Consider the following 19,855-nt stretch of genomic DNA (forward strand, 5'->3'; position numbering starts at 1 on the left):
AAAGCAAGCAATGGGCTAAAACAGGGATGTGCATTAGCTGCCATATTATTTAATTTATATGTTGCTTCTGTTGGTCAATTTTTGGATGGGAAAGGATTAGCTTCTCCCAAAGTGGGTAAACTAACTGTACATTGGTGCACCTATGCCGATGATTTTCTTTAATTTGATACCATCAAACTAAGGCTACAGCACCTGACAAATACATTTGTGGAGTATATAGCACATCTGAAATTGAAAATAAATGCAGCAAAAACAGTTATAATAAACCTGGGACAAGGCAATAGGAAATCACTAGGATTCTCATGGGACTGCAATGGTACTAGAATTCAGGCACATACATCAATGACATTTCTGGGATATGTGTTTTCTAGTGAAATATCTCAGAACTGCATTAAAAACTGACTGAAATTGAAAGCAATGGATGCGGCCAAACAGCTAAGGATCATTGAAAGAAAGTATAGTAGATATTCTCTATATGCGTCCATTGAATTCTACAGGAAGAAAATAATCCCAAGAATTGGTTATGGTTTGGAATGTCTTCCAGATTCCGTAATTCCGTACCTAAAGATCATTGAAGGCATCATATGGAGAAATGTATTGTATTTTCTGCCAAAATGTATTCCAATGGAAGTGATTTGATATGAGCCTGGTCTCCCCTCTTTAGAAAGCTGTATGATATGGAAAAAGGCTACTCTTCTAAGAAAATGCTTTTTGGGGACTCGTAAACAATTATATAGTCATCTAGCTGACGATAAAAAAGGGCATTTTGTGAAAAATGTGCATGAAAGCGTTGATCGATCATTATTTCAAATGGGCCTATCGTTACAAAAATGGTTGGATAAACCTTTAAAAGTTAAATCCTTGGTGAAAACTTTTGACTGGGGGAGAAACAATGCAATATTAACTAAATCAAGTATATATGCCCAGACTGTGTCCTTCTGGAAGTGGTACCCTGAACCAGAAATGTATGTTCTGAAATATCCCACTAGAACAATTAGGAATCCCATAATGAGATTTAGACTAAATGTCTTAAATACTCAGGAAATTAGAAATATTAGGAATCCATCATTGGAAGAATACACATTTTGTAGGCATTGCTGCATTGAAGGGGAAAAAGAATCTTTAGATCACTTGTTACTAAAATGTCCGAAATTAATGCCAAAAAGAATAGAATATTTTAAACAGTTTATAACTGATGCATCTCAAGTGAACTCTGAATTATTGTGGCATGAAATGATACATGGAAGGATCAATGGTGTTGAAAATAAGAACAGTTGCCTTTCTTAAAAATGTATGTGCACTTGAATAGATCATTATGGTTTTATGAATTCCTTTTTTTTTTTAGGAACTTTGTATGGCAAAAAACAATGATGAATTTAGGTAGCAATTATAATTAGACTAATTGTGCCTGATCAGAGTTTTGCATTACAAATTATACGAAATAAGTGAAATTTGAATTTAGAAATGTGATGATGAATTTGGTGAGCAGTTATTGTATGGAATGGATACATTCATTTTTTGTTCTCAGCTACTTTGTAAAGATGTATAGAATTGTTAAATTGTTGTTTTACTATTTATTCTCTTTGTAAAGGTTTATATAAACCAAAACAAATAAAAAAAATATATATCCTCAATGAAAGTACACAACATTTATATGTGCACTGTTTCTTTTCAACAACGTTTTCACTGGCTTCCGCTCTTCTGTACCACCTTAATATTTGTAAAAAATACTGCTTGCAATACTATTCTGCATTAAGAGGTATCTCCCCTGAACACAGACAACCTTCGCAACAGTCAGTTTTTAAGGCTTCACTGTAAATGTAAATTTAAAAGGTACTACACAAACCAGGCCAATAACCTCTGGAATGGTTGCTGGCGAGAGGTTACCCTAGATGACTACTTAAGAGGCTTCTAAAAGTCTGGTTTATGATTGGGGAAGCGCTATTCATGCCAAAAGAAGCTAACCCTTTCAATAGATTGTGTGATGTGTTGAGACTTTGAATGAAAACAACATTACCAGGAACACCTGGCATATGATTAAGCTCCAGGAAGCCTGTGAACCTTTCTTCTTGTTGAAGCATGGAGAAAATGTATGACCGGTTTGTACACATGAAGCTGGAAACACCAGTGAACAGAACACATCCTGTTTCAACTCGGACATACTGGCTTTATGGAGGCATCGTCCATGTGGGGGATAAAATGCATACCCTTTCACTTCTAAACATATTGCATTTGTGCATGAGATGTTCCACTAGCAACTAAAACGTTTTACTGCTAGAAAAAATGTGATTCATAAAATAAAATGTATATGAATGAAAGTCTTTATTGGAATGATGACCCATTCAGTATGCATTAAGATTTCTGAACACCGATCTGAAATCTGCATCAAAATAAGGCAGGACCCTTCATGCTTTTATTTGATGAGAGAAATCCCAAGGGGGATGACCTTCAATGGACTTACTAGATGGAATAATAAACAAGATTTGGGTCTATATCCTATTGCATTCAGACTTGAAAAAACATGCGCAACATTGGGTACGGAAATTAAATAATCATTGAACTGGTCACAGTGAAAACATTGCGTGACCAATTCTTTCCTTAAAACTTTGTTTTCAACAAGCAACAATACAAAAAGCAAAAAACAAGACAGTGGTTCAGTGAATCAGTCCCTTCCCATTCCTGCAGCCTTTTATTAACAGAGATTTGACCCCGCCCCAAACTCATCCCTACCTATCCGCATGCTTTAAGTCCTCAATCAAAATATCCTGGTACCATGGATGTTCACCACCCATGGGTGTCTCTCCCCTCCAATATTCACCCCTGCGTCTCAGGCCTATAAAATAACATACTGTGTATAGGGACACCAAATGCCCTTAGGTCTAGCAGTGGGGTGTACCACCCTTCCATATTCCATTTCCATCTCATTACAATACAGGACATCCTCTTTCCACTGCTCCAGAGCGGGCTGTCGTGATCTACCCCACACCATTGCAACCCTCTTCTTAGCTAGCAGCAGCAATAGTCCAGCTAGCTTCCTTACTCAACCAGTGATCTGTCCGGTGCTACCTAATAGGGCCACCAGTGGATCAGGTTTCACCCACTCACTCCCAAAACCGTATCACTGGCGGACAACTCCATGCCACATGCAGAAAGTACTCCGGTGTAAACGCACATCGAACACGTACGTCCAAAGTATCCGGAAATAATATATGCAACATCGCCGGGGTATATTAGAATTGATCCAGGAATTTAAAATGGATCAACTTGAATCTACTGTTAAGAGCTATCTTCCTTGTTTGAGCACAACAGTATTCCCATACCTCACCTGTGATTGCCTCCCCTAGGGATGCCGAGTTACGCCCCTGTGGAGACCAGGTGAGCATGACAGAACGCAAAGCCTTACACAAATTCTCTACCTGGGTGTCATGGAAACTTCGGAAACTGATCAGCTAGCCCAGCTTTTGGGGGAACTCAGGGCCGAGGTACATTCAGCTAGACCGGAAACAAATGCCTTACGAAGAGAACTGATTGTTGCCAAGGATCGCACCGATGATCTCGCCAGTCAGTTGCTCCAGTCACAGGCGGGGCAAACGCCGCTACCAGGGGTGGGGTCAACGGTACCCACTGCATCAAGCAATCCAGTTCAGGTGGTCCTCCCAGGAGCTCTATCATTGGCACCCCCTGAACGATTCGCTGGGGATCCAAAAAGGTATGCAGTGTTTATGAATCAGTGCTGTCTACATTTCCTATGCAAGCCAGGAGCTTTTCCAAACGACCAGTCCAAAGTGGCTTTTGTACTTTCGTATCTTAGTGGCAGTGCTGCTGACTGGTCGGTACCGCTGGTCAGTCGGGATGATCCCATCTTGCGAGACTTCCAAAGATTCCAATTGGATATGGAGAAGCTGTTTGCCCGGCGTTACCAAGGTCAGGCATTGGACAACAAGCTTTTGTCTTTGCGTCAAGGCAACCAGGATCTGCTAACATGTGGAAACTGATTGGCTGGATGACAAGAGAACAACGCTGTTTTACCGCGGTTTGAGGGGGGAGTTAAAGGACGTTTTAGCTCAAGTGGTTAACCCGCCCAGAGACTGTGCTGAATACATAAACTTGGTGGTCTAGCTAGATCACAGACCGCAGAACCGTAAGGCAGATCGTGCTAGAATTGATTCTAGGGTATTTGTATGCCCCAAGGAAAACGCCTCCAAGACCACCGACTTGTCGGAACCCATGCAAATTGGAGGAGTGCGAGGGCCGTTATCCAAGGCTGAAAGGGATAGGAGAAGACAGCAACAGCTGTGTTTGTATTGCGTGTCAGCCAGTCATTTCCTCCGAGAGTGCCCAGTGAAACCAGCCAAAAAGGCAGTAGGAGTCGCTGGCAAGGTTGAAACAGAGTCTGAGCCGGAAAACTTCCCCGCCCAGCAAGCATAGAGGTCCGCTTGCCGAGCGAAAAGAAGGACTCCCAGACCTCGCACCTAGTTTTGCCTATGGGCCTTATAAATCACCAACAACCGTCTCGAATGCATGCAGTCAGAGCATACATCGACATAGGTGCCATTGGAAATTATATGGATCAAGAATTGGCTTCAAGGATGCACCTTTCCCTTTGCGAAAAAAGGCAACAATAGACAAGACGGACATCGGGAAACCATCTTGTTTGATATAATCAAGGCTCCACAATTTCAAATAATCCTGGGAATGCCATAGGTTAGAATCACACAATCCTTGCATAGACTGGCGTGCCAAGAGGCTGACCTTCTCTGTCGACTGTGCTGTCATGATGCCTACTCACGAGCATCAGGACCAAGGCCCTCCACTCCGGGGCAGGCATCCAGACATTTGTTTAAACCTCAGCAGCCCCGGCTAGGGGCTGTCTGGGTTCAGTCCTGGCGCCAGGCTCATCATAGAAATCAGTCCTGGCACCATAGGCGCCAGGCTCATAGACTTTACTTACCTGATGCAGACCATGCTGCAAAAGAGTCCAAGCCTACATGAGGCCTGGATGGGACTATTTTGTTACATGGACTATTTTTTACTCGGGCGTGGCTCTAGGGAACTTCTTACCTGGAACTACTTTGGAGGCTATTTAAACCACACCCGAACAGCGGCACATGCTTCGCGTTATTCTGCATCCAGCAGTGTGACGCTCACCGTGCCTGCAGCCAGCATCCAGTCTTCTGCCACGCCCACGTGCCTGCAGCCAGCATCCAGTCTTCTGCCACGCCCGCCTCGAAACCGGAGCTCCTAGAATAAAGAAGAAGAAAAGGACAAGGTTAGTAAACAAACTTATTTCAAATTCCTCACCTAATTCCGGAACCATTTCATCTCCGGACCTGGAAAGTACATCAGTCTTGCACGCGTCGCTTCGCCAGCTCCAGCATGGCACCATACTCACTGGTTCTCACAGCATCTTTCGATCCGGCACTGTCTCCATCATTTCTTCGCCGTAATCCAGCACCTAGGGGACACAAGAAAAAACAAGGTGAGCCAAGGGAATCGACAAATACAACCTCTTACCACCATAGACTTACCACCGACGGTATTATTCCATAACTCTCCACATTTTCATATGCCGCATCTGTAAAGAGGGAGAAAAACAACACGTTAACGCATGCAATAGTTACCGGACAGCGTTGGGTAACACAGACTCTTACCTGAACGCCAGCAGCAGCTACGAGACCTTCTTCTCACAAACTCAGTTGCAATTTAAGGAAGGAAGAGGGGACAAGAGTGAACATCGGGCACATTGAACTCTTTGAACTTGATGCTTACCAATCCCGCCAGGGACTTCAGAGTCAATACTTACCGGAACTCTCCCAACGCCTTCAAACCAGTGAAGTAACTGGTATCTACGCGCCCCTGCAAGACACGCAGGATGGAGAGCTCATCTTTTACGAACATAAGGTGAGGTTACTAGGGGATATCGGAGGCGATTAGTGGGGGAGAGCGAGAACAGTTGGGAGGCCATCACTAAAACCCACAGGTGGTTAATCCCTGTCTCCACTTGCAGGAAAATACTTCTTCGGGTCCAGCAGACAAGACTAGGTGGGCCGATCCAGACAGTCATCTCTGCACTACGCATCGCGTTGAAGGAGACCGCAGCTGTCCGGGTCTGATTGACACCCCTGTGGGGTCCAGGTGAGCGTAACAGAGCTCAAACTTGTTATCCAACTAAAGGACCTTTGGTCACGGGAGCGACAGCGATCATGAGACCAACCAACCCTCTACCTCCGGTATATCAAGACTATCTGGATGTATTCCAAAAGGATCAAGCCAACACACTTCCCCTTCATAGGTCGTATGACTGCCAGATCGACCTTTTACCAGGAGCACAGATTCCGTGCGGTCGAATCTATGCTCTCACAGAACCCGAGAACCTGCATTTGTGAAAATATTTAGACCAGTACCTGGCTAACGGTTTCATTCGCCCATCCAAGTCCCCGGCCGCTTCACCCTTCTTCTTCGTGCCTAAAAAGGAAGGTGACCTTAGGACTTACATCGACTACTGCGCATTGAATAAGGTCACTGTTAAAAACCGTTACCCGTTGCCTCTGATTCCTGACCTATTGGATCAAGTTAAAGACGCCCGGATTTACACCAAGTTAGACCTCCGCGGAGCATACCACCTGGTACGGATCAAGAAAGGGGACAAATGGAAGACCGCTTTCCACACCAAATACGGGCTATTTGAGTACCAAGTGATGCCTTTTGGCCTTTGCAATGCCCCAGCGGCGTTCCAGTATTTCATGAACGATGTTTTGCGAGAATTGATTGATATGTGTGTCGTAGTATACATCGACGACATTCTGGTGTACTCCCGTTCTGAGCAAGAACACGTGAAACACGTCCGCGCAGTTTTGGACAAACCTCGACAACACAAACTACTTGCAAAGCTGGAAAAATGTTTTTTGCATGTTACTGAGGTTGAGTTCCTTGGATTTGCCCTAACCCCTCATGGTGTATGCATGGATTCACGAAAGGTTGATGCCATTCTCAACTGGCCGTCACCAACCTCGGTTAAAGGAGTTCAGAGTATGCTCGGATTTGCAAACTTCTATCGTCGTTTCATTCCAGGATTTTTGCAACTAGTGCATCCTATCACCTCGCTGCTGCGCAAAAACAAGTGTTTTCAATGGTCCGAAGAGGCTGAGAAAACCTTCCAGGAGCTAAAACAAAGATTCATATCAGCCCCGATACTGAAACACCCTCATCCAGATCTACCGTACGTGGTGGAAACGGATGCTTCCAGTCTGGCAATGGGAGCGGTCCTTTCACAAAGAGACCCCGAATCTGGTCAACTGCACCCGGTAGCCTTTTGGTCACGGAAGTTTACGGCTCCTGAGTTGAATTATGCTATTACGGACAAGGAACTGTTAGCCATCAAGGCGGCCTTCAAAGCTTGGCGGCATTACCTCTTAGGAGCTAGGCACACCATCACAGTAATTACTGATCACAGCAATCTACAGTACCTGAAGGTGGCGAAAGCTCAATTGTCTTGCCAACTCCGTTGGGCATTATTTTTTGCTGAATTTGACTTTGTAATTACTTACTGACCTGGCTGTTGAAATGGCAAGGCAGATGCACTGTCCCGTATAGGAGTAGACGAGGAATACGCCAATCCCGACCCAGTGCTCATCATTCCTGGTGAAAAGATTCTTGGAATTACGTCCCTAACGTTAGATGACATTCAAGAAGAAATCTCTCATCTCATGGTTCCAACACCCTAAGGAATTGGCCGACCAGAGGTCCTCACCATTCAGTCTCCAACCAATTACCCTATTTTCGAGGACGTCTCTACCTGCCCAGCAGAGAACTTCAGGAAAAAGTTGTCTCAAATTACCACGAATCATTAGTAGAAGGTCATCCTGGAATCGCAAAAACCGAGGCCCAGATCAAACAGCATTTTTGGTGGCCAATATGGCGTAAAGACAATAAGCAGTTTGTACTATCCTGTGGAGTTTGCACTCAAAACAAGGCCCAAAAAACAAAATCACCAGGCCTGCTACAGCCATTAGACATTCCACCTACACCTTGGCATACCCTATCTCTTGATTTTATAACGGACCTTCCTCCTGGTAACGGATTGAACACAATTTTAGTGGTGGTGGATTTGTTTTCGAAAAATGGCCCATTTCATCCCACTAAAAGGATTGCCCTCAGCTTCAATCCTGGCTAAAGAATTTCTGGAGCAGATTGTCCGAATACACGGATTTCCTTCCATCCTGATCTCAGACCGTGGTAGCCAGTTCATCTCGCGCTTCTGGAAGAAATGTTGCGAGTTAGTTCAAATGGACGTAAGGCCCTCCACCAGTCACCATCCCCAAACTGATGGTCAGACCGAGAGGACAAACCAGACCTTGGAGCAATATCTCAGGTGCATGCTACATCAAACTGAAAGCAGCTGAAAGGATGTTTTATGGATCACCAAGTATGCCTATAACAACTCCCTACATTCCAGTACAGGTCAAAGTCCTTTCTATATGCAATTTACGGGTTACACCCGCGAACTTCCAATCTTGACCCGCCGCAACTTCTGGAAATGCCAGCTGTGAGAAGTTTGCACTCTACCATCACCCAAGCTTTCAAACAAGCGACGGATCATCTAAAACAAGCTAAGGAAAGATACAAGAAATCAGCCGACGTGCATAGAAGTGAAGCTCCAAGATATCAGGTTGGGGATGAAGTCTCGTTGGCGTCAAAGCACATACCAGTGAAAGGACCTCGTACCTTCAACCCCAGATATTTAGGTCCATATACCATTAAGGCGATTATCAATCCGGTGGCTATGAAATTGGACTTACCCCCACACATGAAGATTCATCCTGTGTTTCATGTCTCACTTTTGAAACCAGTGCAACGAGTTGTGAAACCACCGAAACCGATAACAGTCAACGGGGAACCGGAGTTCGAGGTTAAAGAAATTCTTGACTCTAAAATCACCAAATCAAAACTATTTTACTTGATAGACTGGAAAGGGTACGGACCTCATGAAAGATCGTGGGAACCTAGCGAAAATGTGCATGCTCCACAGCTATTAAGAAGTTTCCACCGCAATCACCCGAACAAACCAGGACCAATGGGTGAGCCCGCCATTTGGGGGTGGGGGAGCTGTCATGGTGCAAGCTCCCAAACCCCTGAATCGGGCGAGCTCATCCCTGACTCTGTCATTCTTGGGGGCTTATCAGGCCCCAGCTAGGCTCACCTGGACTTGGTCCTGCCGCCGCTGGCACCAGGCTCATGGTAGGTGTTAACTACATGGTCTATATACTCGGCTCTGGGAGGCTGAGCCATTCAATGCAGGCTGTGGCCTGGGACTACTTTACCTGAAGAGGCAGGATACGGTTAAGGGGACTATTTGCCTGGAACTACTTGCAAGGCTATTTAAACTGACCTTGCAAACTGAACACGCTTCGCGTTATTCTGCACTCCTGCAGCGTAACGCTCACCGTGTCAGTTCAGCCTTTGCTTCTTTTCAGCCACGCCCGTCCAGAGTCTTCTATCCATCGACACCTGTGAAAAGAGAAGAACAGGAGTTATTAGAGCGTTGAAGGCTTTACCTGCAGTCAACATCCTGGCCTCGCCATCTGCTTATCCACGAGACGCCACATCTGCAGAAGAGCAGAACCAAAGGTACTCTCTCGGGTAGCTACTCACCTGGGGTCGGTCTCCTCCAGGAGCTCCATCGAGCAGTTCTTCATCATCCGGAACTGCACCGCACCTCGTCACCGTCAAGTAACTCCGTTGAGCGGTTTTTCCATCTTCTTCCTGGAATTGTGCCGCACCTGCCAAAGAGAAAAGACACAGCAGGTTAGTCGCACACAGCAAAGGAAAGCTAATTAAAACAAACAATTAGCGCACCTCGCACAGCGCTATACTCACCGGCAGGAAACCTGCTCATCACTGTCAGGAGGGTCAACCATCATCCGAAAACCGCTCGACTCCACACCAGAAAGATAAGAACGAACATTAGTTACTTTTGAGCGATAAAGACTTAAGGCAGCTATTCCAAGGAGTTATTAGGATAGAGACTTACCTGCTTATTCCGGTTCTTCCAATTCAGCAACCTCCATCGGATCAGTGAAGTAACTTGATCTTGGAAAAACTGTATATCCTGCCAGAGTGTGCAGGACGGAGAGCTCACCTATAAAAAAAACCAAGGTGAGCCAGAGGAAGAGAGGGAAGTCGGAAGGAGGTGAAACAAAAACCAGCTCCATTCAGTTGGCTAATATCTTGTTTCGACTTGCAGGCGAACGCCTCTTGAGGTGAGAACGCAGGGAAGACGCGGGCTAGCACCCTCAATTAAGCAGCGCAACACCAGTGCAGACTTCATCCTTCGGACACGGGTTATGCCCCCGTGGAGACCAGGTGAGCGTGACAACTGCATTATGTTTATTACCAGGTATCGGGTATATACCATATGTCACTGACATCCAAAACCATTGTGAAACTGCTCAGTACCATCAGCAAGCGGGAAAAGCACCAACTTTGTAATGTTAATTTGCAAGCCAGAGTTACCGCTGAACCTCAACACCTCCTCCATAATCGGCCCCAGGTTTACCTGCGGATTCGTGACGTAAATCACCATGTCATCGGCATAGAGGGATATTGCCACCCTGTGATTATACACCTGTATCCCTCTATGGATATGCCTGTCTGTGACTAGTTCGATGAGTGGCTCAATCGCCAGGGCAAACAATAAGACTGAAGCGGCAACCGGGAGCTCCTACTAACCCATACACCTAGAGACTAAACAGACAATTGCTCCCACCAGTAACCTCCAACATCCGATGACTTGACCGCTTGATGGCTTGACCGTAGCCTCATTGAGGGGAAACAAAATGCACTTGGACCAGTTCACACAGTGACCCGATAACCGGCGAAAAACAGCGACTTCGTGCGACAAAGGATACAGGTTCACACCCGGGTCTTTGAAATACAATATCGCATCATCCGCATATAAAGACACCAACTCTTTGGTCGCTCCCATTGCTAATCCCATTGCTAATCCACAAGCCAGGTGGAACTTCCATAGCCTAGCCGTCAGGGGCTCTATTCCCAGCATAAAAATTAACCGAGATAACGAGTGCCACGACCCAAGTCGAAGGCCCCAGAGTGCTTACCAAACAAGCCGATCTTCGCTGTCACGCTAGTATATAGCACTATCACAGCTGCAAGAAAATATACCTGAACCCTCACCGGTTTCAGCACCATTCAACTGAATCAAACGCCTTCGCCATGTCGAGGAGGGCCGCAACCACCTGCACCTTGAGCTAATATTGCAAACAGCCGGCAGAGGTTCAGCGAGCTAGACCTCCCTGGGATAAACCTGGACTGGTCTGGGTGAATCACACCCTGGATGAAAGGAAGCAATCTATTCACCAGGATCTTAGCAAAGATCTTGGTATCCAAATTAATAAGACATATCTGACGGTACAAGGCACAATCTAAGGTGTCCTTCCCACCCTTTAGAATTAGACACCACAGCCTCACGCAACGTAGGGGGCAGCTGCCTTGAGCCCAATGCTTCCTCCCAAACTTCAACCATGTACTTGGCGACCTCTGGTTCCAGCTCCTTACAAAGTTCTGACATTATGCCATCAAACCCGGGAGCCTTAGCCGCGGGGAGCGCTCAGGCAGCCGCTAGGATATCATCTACCGAAATTGGCTTAGCCATCACCTCAGCAGCCTCTGGGGCCAGCCTCGGCAGTGCTGCCACCTCCAAATATTCTGCTGGAGGTTCCGTTCCAAAGGCCCTCCTCGGCCTCACAGGGCACCACTTGGGTCCAGGCACTCCCCAGCTGCTCAGCCCACCTTATTCGCTCCAGCAGGGTCCTCCCATGGTGACCAGGATGCAGCAGTCTCTGCTCTCATTGGAGAGTTGATGGCGCCTGGCCAATGGCCAAGCCGTTTCCTCAGTCACTAATAGTGGTGCTGTTTCACCAGGCCATTTGTGGCTCAGCTCGCCTTCGCCCTCCGTAGCCCTCTGATCACGTTGCAGCCCCGGTCTGCCAGAGTCCAGGTCCCGTGCTGGGCCCTAACCTGCTCCCACTCTCAGGATCAGCCACCAGTCACGCACGCGGCAGGTCACAGTCCCTCACCCCCGGCCTGGCGAGCGCTTCAGGAATAGCAGAGCCATTGCTGCGGTGCAGGGGGGGGGGGTTACCGGGCTCACCAACTCCCAGCGCACCTCCAGCTTTTCTTATCCTTGCTGTGCCAGATGGGGAATGAGGGCCTGCACCACAGCCGCTCGTCCACGTCTTCGGGACCCGTCCCGCAATAAGCTCGCAGCTCTGACTCCGATAGCGTGCGTTCCTCCCCATGGGTCACTGGCTCTCTGCGCTGGATCTAGACAAGGGTGCCGCCATTAGCGTTCATACTGGGGCCTTCCACGCCTTTTCTGCCATTTACAGCGCCCACAAGTGGGTCATAACGGACCCTGGCCTCCTCCTCCTGGACTTCACCTTAGGTGCTCAATGAGCAGCAGCCATCTTGGTCGTGAGCTCTCGAGCGCCCGGCCCAAATACATAATGTATTGAATTGGATCACTTTATAAAATTATGTTGGGGTGACCACACCCCCTGATTGTTAGGGTATGCTGTCTTTTTTTTGGCATCTTTTACTCTCAGTAATTGCGAGTTTTAGCAGAGCGATAACAAATTGTGCTACTTGCTTGAATATTGAAATATATAATGTTGCATAGAACCACTACATGGAAAATGGAAGTTATGACCACAGGAAATGTTTGGTCCTGAAGAAGGCTGGATACAAAATGTGTAGTATTTGCCAATACTTTAGTTAACAGTGCTGAAAGATTAATAGAATACTCTAGCAATTTTGGTGCATTGCTCTCTCAATGGGTCTGATCGAATTCATAGATTATTTGGTTCAGAATAAGCTGTATCTTTAATCAACTCCAATGAAATAATGTGTTGGAATTAAGGGTGTGTTTTATTATCATTTCTATATTGTTTGGTATGAACTATATTATTGACGTGTATGTGTGTTCATATACAAACTGATCAGGTGAGCTGAATCTATGATGCTCGTAAGTGTCACTCCTGCCTCAAGTTTGTGACTTTGGTTGAGTTTGTGCCTGCTCAATAGTTGGATTGAGGAGTAATTTTTAAGGTAATCCTTTCTGGTGAGTGTCAGAATGAGCAAATACTGGAAAGATGTAGATATACAGTCCAATAAAGTGTGAACGGTGAATGAGCCCCTTCACTTCCTTCCAAGTGTACAAACATATCTATAAAGATGATGTGGCAGAATGAATCTTTTCTTTATACCAAAACTAGTGCTTACTACTATGTGATCTATTTGTACAGGTACTCATTTGAGAGGCTAGTGTTCTGATGATCTTCAACCTCTCATGAATGGTGCTTATGCTCAATGAGAGACTGATATAAGTGTGGAAAATATCATGTTTCTTACTATGCTTTGCCCTGGTTTCCTCCCTTTGTATTGTTTTTTGACTGTCATGGTAGTAATGCTAACTGGGGGTTGTGTGCACTGTTTGAATTATTTCTAAATGCATGCAAAGTATAAAACGTGGACTGATTATCTGTTGAGATGTATATAATGTGTCCTTTCTTACATATTGTGCAGATAACTCAGGAACTGGAGCAATTAAGCAAAAATCATCAAGATGCAATCATGAAATGTATAAAGGGCCGAAAGGAAGAAATACGACGTGCATTGGTGGAAAGAATAACTGCAATGTCTTCTGCACAGCTACTAGATTTTGATTGGCAATTGAAGGTAGGAGTGAATGTGCATTTTTGGAAAATGTTTTCATGCAGTACATCAATGATGGTTGAAGGTTTCAAACTGAACCGTTTTTGTAACTCATTTTTGAGTTTTTATTTTACAAAAGATGCTAGTTTTTTCATATAGTAGAAAATGGAAAGGCCATGACATACACCACCTCAATCATATATCACATCTTATCGCACTTCTTAATAAAATTATAACCGGTTGAGCTTCTTTGTGATCCAAGGCTATGAGGCTGTGAGCCATGGAAACTGTTAATTATACAAGGTTTATAGTTCAAAAATACTGCTGGCTGGTAATTTCTTTTTATATGGACATGAATATAGTTCCATACCTGTAGTTCATATACTGAGAAACGTCATGTATTTTTTTATTCAAAGAATACGTACCTTGCTATGCTATGACATTTCCCCATAGTGAAGCTATTGTCCGTGTACTTACTGAGACCACTATATCTAGTTGTAGAAGGTAGAGATTGGTGTTTTAACTCTAACTTCCAGTGGGGTGATTTTCTATTTTTATTTGTTATTTTACTATTTAGTCATTTGTGCATGCCCTTTAGGTGGCTTCAGTGCAAGAGAGCAGGACGACTGCGAGCAAAATGCGAAATACAGGAGTACTGTAGCAATATCATGAAGGACAAGGTTTTCTGGACTTTGGTGAGCTTGCAGTGGATGGGTTCAGCAGGTTATTAGTTCTACACTTTAACTCAGAGTTCAGGTAATCTTTTGCTGCTTTTAGCCATCTTTCTGTTCCTGGGATAACATTGTAGTCTGGTGCTGAGTGAACACAGTGGCTGGCTAGTTATGCAAAGTTTGAATTTGCAGGGCATATTCCAAATAAGGCTTTGTGAACGATGCAAGTTGTCTTGGGTCAGACACGTGGCTTCTAGCTAACAGTGGAGTGCAGTCAGGTCGGGTAGTCTGTGTTCTCTGCAGATCACATTCATTAGGAAACTCCTTTTTTCTCTTTATGCCATTGCTCCCTCTGCCCTCATCAGCTATTTAAATCTGTCCTGCCATTTCTAAGCAGATGATGCACACATTTTCTTTTCTTTTTTCTTCTCACTCCATCGCTTCACGCCACAGTATCCTCTTGTTTCTCGGCAGTTAATTTCGGGATGGCTTGTTTTCTCCACATAAAGCCCTCTAAAATGGAGGTTCTTTACTTTCCCCTTGCTTCCCCTTCTCCTCCGTCTGGTCTCTATTTTCCACCTTCTGTTCTTTCCTTCTCTCCCTCTGTTGGTAATGTTGAAGTAATCCTTGACCCTTCTCTTTCCTTCTCTCTTCACATCCTGCCTCTATCTTCCCCACTCAGACTTACTCCTCTTTCGAATTCCTTGTCTGCAGGCTCTCTCTCTCTCCTAGCCACTCCCTTACTAAGGCTGGCAAACTTCTTCATCTTGCCACTCTCAACTCCCGCGCAGCTGTCAAATACTCCTCTGACATCTGCCACCTCCTAGTAGAACTTGACCTTGATGTCCTTGGTCTTACCGAGACATGGTTCACGGCCAGCTCTGTCACAAGCTTTGACACTCTCCTCCCTGACGGCTATAAGATCCTCTCTGCCCCCAGTTCCACCCAGCCCGGAGGGGGTATAGCCCTGATCTTTCCTGAGTGGATTCCTTCCTCTATCATCCCCACTCAGACTTACTCCTCTTTCGAATGCTTTGTTTGCAGGCTCTATCTCTCACTCCTAACCACTCTCTTCCTGTTGCTACTCCCTACCGGCCCCCTGGTCAAATTACCTCTTTTCTCTCCGAGTGGGCTGACCTCTCCTCCTCCCTCCTGGCCTCAACCACTCAACTCCTCCTCCTCCTTGGTGACCTCAACATTCATCTTGTTTCTCCCTGCTCCTCATCTGCTCTCTTTTGTGACCTCTGCAATTCACTTTCCCTCTCTATCCTCCCCTCTGGCCCAACTCACTCTGCTGGTCACACACTTCATGTCTTGATCTCCTCTGCCCCCTCCCCCTCTCTACTCCCCTCACCCCTCTTTCCTGGAGTGATCACTCCCTCCTCTCCTCTTATCTTTCCATCTCCTCACCTCAAGCCAAGCCTACCCCAAGATTGCCACCCACCTTCTCGGACATCCAGCCCATGGAGCATGTGTCATTCGAGGCTTTCGCTGCCACATCCTCCCCCCTCCTCCACCCCAGGCTGACTCGCACCCTGACACAGCCCTGTCTCTGCTCTACTCCTCTGTTTTGCTACTCTTGATACTCTTGCCCCTGTCATGAGGATCCACTTGAAGTCCAAAGCCAAGTGCAATTCCTGGTATGACTCTGACCTAGCTACACTTAAACGTAAGTGTAGGGCGGCCGAGAGGAAATGGAGGGCTTCTTGCTCATCCTCTGACAAACTGGCCTGCCGTCTCCTCCAAAGGCAAATCCGACTCTGTCCGCACCAAGAAGAGAGTCCACATTCAAGCCTTTGTCTCTGCGGCATCTAACAATTCAGACAAACTCTTCAAAATCTATAAGGCGCTGGCCAAGCCTGCTGCAGTCTCCACCCCTCCTCTCGCCTTCCAGGGTCTTTTCAATGCTCTTGCCTCTCTCTTTGTCTAAAACCCAGGACATCTTGTCCACCCTCTCCTCCGCTCCCTCTCCTCTCCCCTGTCCTTTTCTGCTTGATGACCCTCCTTCAGCTACCCCTCCTCCCTCTTTCTCCTCATTTCCTCTTTTCTCCCCTGATGAGGTCGCTAGACAAGTCCGATCTATGAGAGCCTCAGCAAAACAGGTCGATCCCTGTTCCTGCAAAAACCATTAAGGACCACATTGATACCCTCGCTCTGGGCCTTGCCGATTTCTGCAACCTCTCCTTTCCCACTGGTTCTTTCCCTTCCCCTGTGAAGCACTCCCTTGTGCATCCTCTCCTCAAGAAACCCACAGCTGATCCTTCTTGTCCGGCTAACTATCGTCCAATTTCCATTACTCCCTTTTTGGGTAAGCTCCTGGAAAAGCTGGCCATCTCTAAGCTTAACCTTCATTCGGATTCTGTTGGCTCTCTCCATGACCACCAATTTGGCTTCAGAGCTGCCAGAAGCACGGAAACTGCTCTCCTGAACATCCGTGAAGTCCTGCTTTGCAACCTTGACTCTAACATTCCCGTTGTCCTCATCCTACTTGACACAGTCAATCATACCACTCTGCTCAATCGTCTCCGTGACAACCTGGATATCACCGCTCAGGCTGTGGCCTGGCTGACCTCTTTCCTCTCTGATCATCCCTCCCAGGTACAACTTGGGTCCTTCCTATCGTCTATCTTCATCTCTACCTGTCGTATTCCCCAGGGGGTCTAACATCTCGCCTTGGCTTTTCAACCAATACCTGGCAACTCTCGCCTACTGCATTTCCGTTTTCTGCTCAAATTTCCAGTACTATGCTGATGACACCCAACTTATTTTCAGGCTTCCTTCAGCCACCTCCTCTCCTTCCCTCATCTCTGATTGCCTAATCGCCATTCAAAATTGGTGTGCCACCAACGATCTTCGACTAAATGCCAACAAGACTGAGATCCCCCTCATTGGTACACCTTCACCATCCTTTTCCCCTCACTCTCTTGCCGGCCTCCCCTGGCCCTCCTTCTACTCCCACCTGCGAGGCTAAGAACCTCGAGTCATCTTTTACTCCACACTTTCCTTCTCCGCACACATCTCCGACGTCTCTAAAAAGTCAAACTTCTTACTGCATCTCCTTCGAGGTACTCTGCCTTTCCTCTCCTTCCCCCAGAAGCTCACTGTCTCCCAAGCTCTGGTTCTCTCTAGGTTGGACTACTGTAACAGCCTCTTTCTAAATCTACCTGCCTCCACTCTCCGCCCTTTACAACTAATCCAGAACAGGACTGCGAGACTTGTCCTTGGCCTCAAGCCCTCGTATCTCTCCAGCACTGAAATCCCTTCATTGGCTCCCAGTGGATGCAAGGATTCAATTTAAAACCCTCGTATTGTCAACAAGGCTTTCTGGGTCCTGGGTCCAAAATACCTTCAACTATCCCTCCTTAAATACCTCCCCTCTCGAGCCCTTCGCTCCTCTTATTCTAACTCCCTCATGGTCATTAGTTTTTCAAAGTAGATCGCTGTTTTCGGCTGGGGCCTCCCATTGGAACAGCCTCCCTGCCACCTTGAAACTGGAGGAGAACCATATCCGGTTCCAGAAGCAGCTCAAGACCTTCCTCTTTGCTTCTGCCTTTGCCCCTCTTCTCCCATGCTGATCTGCTTTCTCTTTCAGCACTGCGTACCTGGCTACCCTCTGTTCTTCGGACCCAGGTACCTGTTCACCCTGCCTCCCTCCCGCTTTGCCTCCGGGCCACCCCTTGCAGTGGGGTCTGTATCTGTACCCATACAGCCCCCCAACCACTTTTCTGCTGCACTCATCAGATACACCCTATCTGACTAACCTAGCACTTTGCCACTTGCTGGCTGTACTACCACTGTTTATTGCCTTTTATTTATTTTACTTATTATTACTTATTCTGTTCTCTCTTCTGTTCCGCACTATCCACTTCTCCCCCCTGACAGGCACTAAGATTGTTGTTTTTATTCTCCTTTGTTCCCCCCTCCCTTTGCCTGGTCGCGCTCTGAAACACTTGTTTATGAGCGCGATATAAATAAAATATCGTTTAATTTCATCTCCAAAACCGCCCGTTCTGCCCGTCTTCATCTCTGTAATCTTCCCTGTGCTCATTCTTTTCTTTTCTTCCGACTAGACTCTTGATCTACTTGCTCATCTTTTCTTGGTTCAAATGCTGCTCTGTCCTTCTGCATGCTTGCTTCCTACCTCTTATCTAACTCCTCTACACTCATTCTTAAACCCGGCTATCCTTCTACTTTTTCAATTACCTCCTCGTTCATGTGTGACTTTGTTGATTCTTTCTGCTTCCCTTTTTTCTCCAGCATGGGGTCTGGCATGGAATCACATGCTCATGAATATTCCTTGTCGTCATGCCGGGAATCCTCATTAAAAGTAAAAACCGTTTCACTTTCACTTAAAAACTGTATTTCTCCTTTAAACCAATCACTGTCCTCTGGGTCATACTGCCCCCATCCAATGACAGTCCTCTCCCTAAGCCCCTCTTGCAGCCATCTACATAATTTTACTGCATTCTTCAGTGTTGGGAGTCCCTTGAGTTTTGCTCTGTGAGCTACTTCTAAATTTTCGTTTTTTGACTGAAAAAAGTTATATCTTTGTTCTAAAAAGTGCATGTGTGCTCTTTTCTGCAACTGCTAACAGTGGGGATCCGTTGTCTGTGAATTTCAGCGCACCTCAAGGACGAAGATCGTTGAAGTTTCTTCGAAGTTTCGAGTAGGCAATCAGGCCTACTTCGCGAAATTAGACCATGACGGTGGAGAAGAAGGAAGGAAGATCCCTCTACAGGCCCTGCACTAAGTGCAGGCTATGGAACGTGTTTGCAGAGGACAAACACCTCCAATGCCTCTGTCTTCATTTGGACCACAAGCAAGGAGAGTGCGAGATCTGCCTCAGCTTCTCCAAGAAGATGAAGGATAGGCACAGTAGAATAGCGGTGTGGCTGAACGTCAAGGCCTCTGCCACGTGCTCAGAGCAGGGCCATGCCTCACCCAGGACGGGCTGGCCACAGGAGCGGGCTTCTAAGTCCTTTTAGGGCGCCTCATCCGTGGGGGTCCAAGATAATGCCAAGCACGCCAAGTCTGGTTCCATCGGGGTCGCCAGGCAAGCGAGTCCCGTGATGGACAGGGCGCAATCGACATCACCATCTGCCCTTCAATTGCCAGCCAGCGATCGAGCTCTTTCTCAAAGGAAATCGTCCAACCCAGCTAAGCTGTGGGAGAAGCCAGAGAAGCCATGGACGGAGGAGAAGACTGCCGAACTGCCCAAGAAGGCTCAAGCGGCTCAGGGGAAGTCTTTGTTGACAATAGCGCGTTGGCGGCTGCTCTCACGAAGGCGAAAGGGGCTGACCCTGTAAAGGTAACCCCCACAGCGCAGAAGGTGGCCCTGCCCCAGAGGCGAGAAACCGCTGCAGTGACTTTGGTGAAGTCTGCTGGAATGCCGGAGAAGAGCCCGGCTCCGACCCCTCAGGGTGGAAAAGGGGGTGGGGGAGAGGAAGTCCCGG

General features: G+C 46.6%; 1 protein-coding gene across 1 annotated transcript in view; it reads left to right on the forward strand.

Moving 5' to 3' along the window:
• The window catches only part of COMMD8 (COMM domain containing 8), a 371,100-nt gene that overhangs the window by 123,688 nt on the left and 227,557 nt on the right, over window positions 1-19,855 (forward strand). The window contains exon 3 of the mRNA XM_069631717.1: window positions 13,603-13,755. Coding sequence (XP_069487818.1) covers window positions 13,603-13,755 — 153 coding nt within the window. The remainder of the gene's footprint in view (window positions 1-13,602; window positions 13,756-19,855) is intronic.

The sequence above is a fragment of the Ambystoma mexicanum genome, chromosome 6q, assembly GCF_040938575.1.
Source record: "Ambystoma mexicanum isolate Mex_15411 chromosome 6q, UKY_AmexF1_1, whole genome shotgun sequence".
In the NCBI taxonomy this organism is placed as follows: Eukaryota; Metazoa; Chordata; class Amphibia; order Caudata; family Ambystomatidae; genus Ambystoma; species Ambystoma mexicanum.